At 41.5% G+C, this 9,209-nt stretch overlaps 1 protein-coding gene across 1 annotated transcript in view; it reads left to right on the forward strand.

Annotated features, from left to right (window-relative positions):
• The first annotated feature begins 334 nt into the window (after positions 1-334).
• slc6a5 (solute carrier family 6 member 5) overlaps positions 335-9,209 on the forward strand; it is a 17,479-nt gene continuing 8,604 nt past the window's right edge. Inside the window, exons 1-9 of the mRNA XM_005942056.3 lie at positions 335-670; positions 1,694-2,167; positions 3,902-4,052; positions 4,564-4,695; positions 4,864-5,037; positions 6,488-6,638; positions 7,531-7,663; positions 8,613-8,747; positions 8,852-8,955. Of these exons, the coding sequence (XP_005942118.1) occupies positions 668-670; positions 1,694-2,167; positions 3,902-4,052; positions 4,564-4,695; positions 4,864-5,037; positions 6,488-6,638; positions 7,531-7,663; positions 8,613-8,747; positions 8,852-8,955 (1,457 nt within the window). The 5' untranslated portion in view covers positions 335-667. The remainder of the gene's footprint in view (positions 671-1,693; positions 2,168-3,901; positions 4,053-4,563; positions 4,696-4,863; positions 5,038-6,487; positions 6,639-7,530; positions 7,664-8,612; positions 8,748-8,851; positions 8,956-9,209) is intronic.

The raw sequence follows: 9,209 nt of genomic DNA on the forward strand, positions 1-9,209 counted from the left end.
CTAATTGTAATTGTTGAATGTGAATTTATGAGAATAACTATAAAGAACTCTCTCATCTTTGATTGTCAGCTTAAGGCACAGTCTTAGTTTCTTTTCTGTAAAATAAAGTATTTGATGTTGCTACGCTAATTGGAACTACTGGCTTATCCTGGCTCAGCACAATGCAAACATTACTTAGGCCTCGGTGCACTCCAGTCTATTCAAATTCCCCCCAATAATTACCCAAACCTGGAAATCTTTATCCAGACAAGCCACGTGAGATCAAGTGGGACGCTCCCCTGCATGCGTGTAAACATCCCACACTTCCTTAGAGACAAGTGTATTAATCAGGTTTTGGAAGGCTCTGTCCGGCGCTCACGCATTCAACGTGCGTAACCAGACAATTCACGCACGCACACACGCGCCCCCGTCGTCTTGTTCTCCTGTTGTCCCTTTAAAAATCCGAATCCAAGGCCAATGATTTATCAAACTCCTATTATCAAGAAAATGTCACAGGAAGGGCACCTTGCTCTGCACTGACGCAAACCCCACTCTTTCCCACGGAGCTATAGAAAAGCTTTGCAGTTGGTACTTTGCGGAGCTACAACCAGTCCGCTTCTAGTCGTCTCCTCATCGGGTTTTTTTTCTTTACAGCTGTTTCCAGCCTGCTGGCAGAGCTCTGCAAAAAATGGTAAGTGTTCCAAACTAATTCGTGTAACTATTCTCCTGCAGTTTCATCTATCTATCCTCTGTCATCTGAGTGTATTCTCTTCTGTTTTTATGCTAATCTGGCACTTTTCTTGCAGGGGGGCACTGTTTAACGCTTTCAGGCGCTCGAGCTGTCCGTGGTGCTGAAATGCAGCTGTGGCTTCACACTGAAAAACTTTAACCGCCTTTTCTCTTCTGTGTCACCTAACCTTTTTATTTCTTTATTTCCGTTTTTAGAGAAAGATTTCAATGGGAAAGTTAACATTTGGTTGATCATGTCTATTTTTGTAATCTTTTTTTTTTCTCAATTTACTCGCTCTCTACAGACTTAAACGGAAGCCAGGTAGTTAGTCCCCCGCTAAAAACACAACTAAGAAAACAACAAACCGATCAGTAATTTTTCTTTTCTTTTAAGGATTTATTCCTGTTGCCCCCCCCCCCTCCCCCCAAGTTACATTTCAGGGGAGTCATTTGTAATTCCACGCCCGTGGTCTGCTCACCGCTGGTAACGCCGGCGATCTTGCATGCCTGCGGGGAGAGCGAAGCCACCGAGAGACCCGCAGCAGCTTGTCTATTGCCCATAAAAATCAGTGGATGTGTGTGGCTGAATGACATGAGGGGGGAAATGGGGCGTAAAATTAAAGAATCTTGCAGAAAGCGAGAACCGGAGAAGCAAAAGCAACCCCCTCCCTCCAACAAGCACAAGAAGCACTTTCTCCACACACACACACACACACACACACACACACACACACACACACACACACACACACACACACACACACACACACACACACACCCGGCAGACATTGAGCTGAAACTATGGAGCGACCAGAGCCACAGCATACAGCAGAAAAGGGAAAGAGCGTAGTTTTTATTATGATTTTTTGTTTGTTTGTTTGTTTTTAGTCCCAGAGCAGCGATGGCCTGCAAACGCCTGCTAGTTTCATGGTTTCTGCCCTGCTTTTTCCTTTTATCTCGCTGATCTGTCGCTCCCATATTCCAGGATCTGTCTGACCACAGAGACATGGCCAAACAACCGGCCAGCGCTCCCACCGGCTACATCCCTGCGCAGCAGTCCGACGGAGCCGCGGGACTTACAGGAAACAAACCGGACAACACGGCAGCGTGCCCGCCGTCCACTCCTCGCCATCACCCGGCGCCTCAGCCGCCGCCTCCTTGTAACGAGCGCAACACTTTTTGTCCCGCGGAAAATAAACCGGGGGAACCGGACAGCAATAAAGAATACGGGACGTTTAAAAACACCCCGCCGGCCGTCCCCGGATCCGTTGCCGTTAATTCGGCCTTGAGGAAGGATTCCATCGGTTCGGCCCGCGGGGGGTCCGCCCAGTACGGCGACCCGCTCCGGGCCACCGCTGAGCAGAACAACACCGCAGGCAACTGGACGTCTATGAGCCAGACCACCATCATACTGGGAACAGATGGGAACACGTCTGTTCAGCCTGGAACCGTGGCGGGGGTAAGTCAGCTAAATGAACCGTTACCTTAACGGAGGGCGGCCGCTGTGGAGGCAGGTGCGGTGTGGATGTGTTTCCGCTCGTGGCTGATCGGAGAGCTGACTGGATTAACCTGCTGCCTCCAAACAGGGGGACAGTGCCACGCAGACCTTTAGTAATATCTCTGCTGTGAATAACAATCTGTGGAACTCTAAAAAAATGTGGTAGCTACCCCAGGCATTCATTTGTGGCGGACGTGTTAAGCTGTTCATTTGTAGCCCCAGAACTTCTGAGCTGAATCAGAGGATTCTTTAAAAGTGGATCTTAAGAGGGAGCCGTCATTGTGAGGACAGACCGTGGGTTTGTTGTCGGGATGCTTAAACAGTATTGTCTGATACATAGTTCGTGGTCTTTATTTAGTTATTTTTCTTTCATGCACCGGTTCGGGAAAGCCTGTATTGGGAGTGAGAGTGGTTCATTCAGTGGTTCATTCAGCGTATTTTGCATATTGTAAGCGCGCGGAACCCCCACAGGTGTAACAGACTATGGTGAACCTCTTCGCAGTGATACCGGGTTGAATCACGCATGTGTTGTAATTTGGGTGGACCCTGAGCTATTTGCTGTCCTTGATTTGCGCAGCGTCTGTTCTGATGCTCTGCAGCAGTCTGCGGTGTCTGATCAAAACTTTAAAAACCGCTTATGTCAGCTAAACATAAGGAAAACAAAGCGCGCACACTAGGCTGTTTTGTTTATTCACGATTAGATCGCCCCTTTAGACATAAACCTATGGCTGTTTCCGGTGTTTTTATTTTTCTTATTATTTTAGTTACAATTCTAAACTTGATTTGTGCTTGGTGGTGATAACATTGTTAATGAAAAAAAGAGAACTGAATCATACTCTCGCGGTATTCTCGGTGTTCCCTGCCCACACTTGGTATGGCCCAAAAGCCCAGGTGTTATCCGGCTGATAGACAGCGCTGTATTACAGGAGACTGCGGATTGTTTCCAATCCCCAGGAGGGCATCCCCCACCACCCCTACCATTTCACACGCTCACACTTACAGAAGCAGACACACAGACACATTCCTATGCAGCGCAATGTTTGTGAATCGGAATCTATATATTCAACACAGTCTATTTCCTGAATCTGATAAATGAGGTTCTGCTGTGTAGTAGTAAAAAAAAAAAAAAAAAAGTTCTCCTGAATCGATCCTCAGGAAATGTTTTTAATCTCCGCATGAAATTCCACGAAGATTTCCAGCGGTTTGGTGGAGGTAACGGCCCTTAAGCGTAGCAGAGGATGAGACGAGTTACGTGTGTAAGCTTTGAGAGCCGCTATGGAATTCTGATTGTCGTGTGTAAAACGGAACAAAATTAAAACACAACGAACACAGTGAACAAAATGTAGATGGCCCAAAAAAACGTGTTTCGGATCGGATTCGTCAACATTTTGTAAATAAAAATGTTCCAGATTTTCCGTCAGCATGATGAATGTGGAAAAAACGCGCTTTGATCAGTGAGCATGTAATATTATTGTCTGTAAAGGACAATTCCCCCCAGAATGATGAGTTACTCTTTTTAAATATGTATTTATAATTTGTTTTTAAACTAGAGAATGTTTTTTTGTTGATGGGAGATGAGTTAGCCTGAGTGCTTCTTCTTGTAGTTACACTTAGCTTTTTTTATTTTTTAAAAAAATGATTATTATTACTTTTTCAAAACATTTTAGAGACTCAGTCAGTGTTTCCCCCCCTCAGGTTAACGAAGATGATGACGAAGGGGGAGATGAGAATAAGGCCAGAGGAAACTGGTCTAATAAACTGGATTTTATTCTGTCCATGGTTGGCTATGCAGTGGGACTGGGAAACGTGTGGAGGTTTCCTTATCTTGCCTTCCAAAACGGGGGAGGTAAGACTTTATGTGTGTGTGCGTGTGTGTGTGTGTGTGTGTGTGTGTGTGTGTGTGTTTTAAATAATAAAATAAAATAAAATTTCAGTCAAGGCCGGAATTAGCCCCATTCATTCCTTTATCCTGTTAGGCCTGTAAGCATGCGAATGCTAAGAGAACTATGTTAAAAATGAATTAAAAAAATGGTGTTATAGTGTTGGGATTTCCTCTGGTGGTGCGCAGATATAATGTGCTTACATCGCCAAGCAAAATCGACTCTCATTATTTTAACTGGCATTCTTGTCCTTGTTATAACTGCTTTATATAGGAGTTATTATCAAATAATATCTTTAAATGTTGCAGAAGTCATTAAAGGCTGCCGTATGTTTTTCCCCATATGCCGAATGTTTTTTCTTAGAAGCAGCCAAGTACACACTTCACGTTTGATGATTTTCACTTTATTCCATAGTTAGGTTCAGACTTTGGTGCTTCTGAAACTCCGCTCTGTAGCCTGGTCTTTAATTCCCCGCAGGAGCTTTTTTGATCCCCTACCTGACCATGCTGGGCATCGCTGGGATCCCAATCTTTTTGTTGGAGGTTTCCCTCGGCCAGTTTGCAAGCCAAGGGCCAGTGTCAGTGTGGAAATGCATCCCCGCTCTGCAAGGTAAACTGGCCCATCTCCTCATCTTTAAGAAATATAATTTTAAAAAAAAGAAATAAAAAAGAAATAAACATATAAAACCCAAATAAAAAATAAATACATTTTATAATCACGAGTTCTCCACTTTCCTTAAGAGTAATTTATCTATTTCGTCTCATTTATTTATTTTAGGTTGCGGGATTGCCATGTTGATAATATCTGTCTTGATAGCCATATACTATAATATTATAATGTGCTGGACACTGTACTACCTGTTCGCTTCGTTGAAGGGCTCACTGCCATGGGCTAACTGTAGGAATGAGTGGAACACGGTGGAATGTAAGGACAAAGACATGCTGCTGTTAGGTAAGACACACACCTTCACACACACATACACACACACACTAGAAAAGCACCCCACTCTCCACAATACGCAATGCGTCATGCCTCCCTCAGCTAAGGTGTCCTGCAGTATAATGAATACTGACCTGTGATCTCTGCGGCGTTTCACTCTGAAAAATACTTAAACTTAAGAGCACCCAGTTTGTTTTCTATATGATCCGGTTGGATTGTTAGAGGCCAGTAAAGTAGGGGATGAAGGCCCCAGGGAGATAAAATCCCACCCGAAACACGCTATATTTATATCTTCGATTATTCTTTTGTGTGATTCTGTCAGATTAAAGCATTGCTTTATGTTTTAAAGCTGCAGCATGGGGCAGAAGCAGCCTGTTAGTGGTCTGACACTGAATTAAACTGTGGATAAAATTATGTTTTAGCAAAGAAAACATAAAAGCGGAGAATCGAAGGCGTCTTGGCATCGATTTGCATCGAATAAAAGTCGAAAAAGGCTTCACTTTGTGTAATATTTGCCTTTAGCGATTCTGTGAATTCAGCACAAAAACTGCTTGCTTGACAAATTTACTGTACAGGCTGAGCTGCTGCAGTGCTGCAGTGAGCCCGAGACTGACCCCTGCTGGATGAAACGGGAAGGCCTATTCGGGTCTGCATGTCTGCGTCTTTTGAATGATGAAGCAGACAAGAGGGAGCAAAAACGTGAACTATGTAGCCTGACGTATGTTAATGTGTTTACATATATGATTTTATCGTGTGGGTGAGCGAGGTCTGAACAGGTTTGCAATGCAATGCACAAGCTCTGCAAAAATAATCTGTTATATACATACTTTAATGTTTCCCTTTTATGCCAAAGAGATGTGGATATATTAAAATATGTATATGCAGTAATATTACACTACAATGTAATTTTTAAAGCTATATTTGTGGCCTAGGGTCATAAAGGATTCATGTCATGTCATCGCATGCTGTCTACTGAGTGCCCCCCCCCCCATCTCCAAAAACGAACAAACAACGACAACAACAAAAGAAAAACAAAAAACAGTTGCACAAGTGTGCAAAGCGCAATTAAAAAAACGTCCTGAATCATTAAGGCCCAGTTAATATAAGCTTGAAATGACTGAAAATAGAGTCATATAAAAAGCTTAAACCTACTTCTGTCTACCTTGTTTGCATGAAAAAAAAATTATAAATAGTGAGAACTGGGCTCAGAAACATTTATTTATCCATTATTTATCATATCCAGCAGTGCAGGATTTTAACAAATACAAGTGGAAGAAGTTTCCAGTGAGGCTACACTACACTGTACACTGTATCCATCTGGCCTTTTCCTCCTACTTCTTACTCACATCCATCTCTTCACCCCAATTCAGAGTGTGTACCTGAGCGGGCAGTAAGTTGTGTCCCACAGCAGCTCTCTGCCAGCCTCTCCAAGCTGACGTGTATTGATTTCTGATTGGAACAGACTCATGCATCCTGCGGGACAGAAACATCACGTCCATCAAGAACTCCACTTTCTGCACGTTGGCAAACACAGCGGGAAACCTGACAAAGCTGCTAAACATGAGTATGGATGGAAACAAGACATATGTCAGCCCCAGCGAGGAATACTTCAAGTGAGTGAATCCTCTGGCCAAAATAAAATGTTGTTTTCAATTCCTGAAAAAAAGATCTATACATTTTTAGCCAGATTTTAAAAAAATAAATAAATTTATGACTGGATGAAAGACAGAATCTGATATTTTTTTAAAACTATTCTCTGCAGTTCTCAAGCCATCAAAAAAGTGATCATTTTGCTTCAGTAAAAAGTTCATGGACACTTAGATAAGGTTTATTCCTAATAATTCTAGTTTTATATCTTCTTGTTTTATATTTTGCATTTCCTTTTAATGTGACAACACACAAGTACATGTCCAGATAGTTGCCTGAAGCCACAAATTAATCTTTTAATTATCATACCCCACAAAATCACCCACATAGGAGATATTCACGTAAAACACTGCAAAAATAATCTCAAAAATGTACAAAAAAGTACAGCACAATAATAATAAAAAAAAGTCCTGCAGCATTTTATGAAAACATGTTTATGCACACTTTAACAACAATATAAAGACAGAAAAAGCAGAAGGAAAGAAATCAAGTCCGGAGTGGGGTAATCGTACTGTTTTCCATATACAAGGAAAAAAACTGTACAGAGACTTTGTAGTTCTCTTTTATTGCACTCATTCAGCTTAATATCTTTAAACACAACGAGGCTATCCTCGCAATATATAATTAATGATGATTTATGGAGATTTGTGTCAAAAGTTGGGCAAAAAAAGAACCTTACATAAATCTTACATCTCTGGCAGACCCTCTGACATGTTTGGGACTCTGTAATAAATGACTCGGCAAAATGAAAAAACAAACAAACAAACAAACAAAAACAAAAAGTGTCAGCATGAACTTTTGATCTGCATTGTTTTTTGTTTTTTAGACTTAACCTTTCTGTTTGAATAACACCTGCAGGTACAATGTGCTGCACATTTCCAAAGGGATTGAATATCCAGGAGACATCCGCTGGCCTCTGGCCGGCTGTCTCTTCTTGGCCTGGCTCATTGTCTACGCCTCTTTAGCCAAAGGAATCAAGTCATCGGGAAAGGTAACAAACTAAAAACAAAACTAAAACCTGCCTTCCGATGTCTTTCTGCTTGAAGTTTGAAGCTCAGAAGACATGCTGCTATTAGTTTTCCTTTGATTGCGTTCCCTTTAATGATAATATCGCCACCTAGTGATGAAGTATGTGACACACAACCTTTTATGAGGAAAAACTGTCATTTCCAAAAATGTAAAAATAACGCAGATCTGAGTTTATTTCCAAGAAAACATTTCATATGCAAATACCCAGAGTCTAGAGAAACGCAAAACAAGTGCATTAAATTGTGTTTAATAAATTATCTACTTCACAGCAATTCTTTTAAACTCCGTGTTTGAGTTTTTTTCTCTCGTAAGAAATACTTAAATGTTACTTAAAATAACTGAAAGCTATTTTCTTAGTTTAAAGAAAGCAAAAGAAGGAAAAAATAAATACATAAATATATAATTTATAAATATATAAAATGCTGTTCAAGCCCAGGTGAATGTTAGAGCTGCTTTAAAAAGACAGTCTTATGGTCTCAGACCAAAAACAACACCCAGAAACTGAATAAAGTTGCGATTGTTGTATTGTGGTGCCCTCTGGTGGACATAGAGATGAGCTGCAGCACACATAAGCCTGTCACCTTGGAGTGGAGCTTCAGGCCTGTGTCAGAGGTTTTTCTGTAATAATTGTAAACTTGGGATTTTTTTAGTGTACAAATTCCTGTTTGCACCACAATCTGGATCAAAAGTGATCCTAATATAATCCTAATATATATGTTAATAATAGTGTTTTTTTTGATGAGAAACAGCTAACTCTTGAAAAACTAAATGTTTAAAAGTCCACACACAAAGAGAGGGATATAAATGATCTTACAAAGTTTACTGACTTTGACCGTTTTATGAAAAAAACTGTTTTATCTTTGCATGTGTGTGTGTGCTGATGTTGCTCATTTCTTTTCTTTTCTCATTAGGTGGTGTATTTCACCGCCACGTTCCCTTACGTGGTGCTCGTCATCCTCCTGATCAGAGGAGTGACCCTCCCCGGTGCGGCTGACGGCATCCTCTACTTTATCACACCAAAATGGGAGAAACTAAATGATGCAAAGGTAACCAGAATTTCCTCACTGAATTCTACAAACACTAAAGTACAGACAGAAAAGAGGCCTTCCAGTTCTTGCCCTTCTCCTGCAGCTGCTCCTCTCTCCCTCAGGTGTGGAAAGACGCTGCCACTCAGATCTTCTTCTCCCTGTCGGCTGCTTGGGGCGGCCTCATCACGCTGTCTTCTTACAATAAGTTCCACAATAACTGCTACAGGTAAACACATAAAAGGTAAACTATGCTTCTGGCAGACAAATTCCACCTGTCACCACAGATGCATGACGCTATGTCTGAATGTGTCTGAATGTCTGGTAGGATGAAATGTCAGTAATAAATGTGACTTTTTGCAGCAAGCTGTTTCTTTCATTTTTTCTCAATTTGTTCTTCCTGTGCTTTGTTTTATCGCTAAAGTAATCCACATCATTTGAAGCCAAAAAATGCAAATGCCTAAATGTGTGAAACTTTTTTGA

Source organism: Haplochromis burtoni, unplaced genomic scaffold, assembly GCF_018398535.1.
Source record: "Haplochromis burtoni strain Fernald_Lab_line unplaced genomic scaffold, NCSU_Asbu1 Contig_330, whole genome shotgun sequence".
Classification (NCBI taxonomy): Eukaryota; Metazoa; Chordata; class Actinopteri; order Cichliformes; family Cichlidae; genus Haplochromis; species Haplochromis burtoni.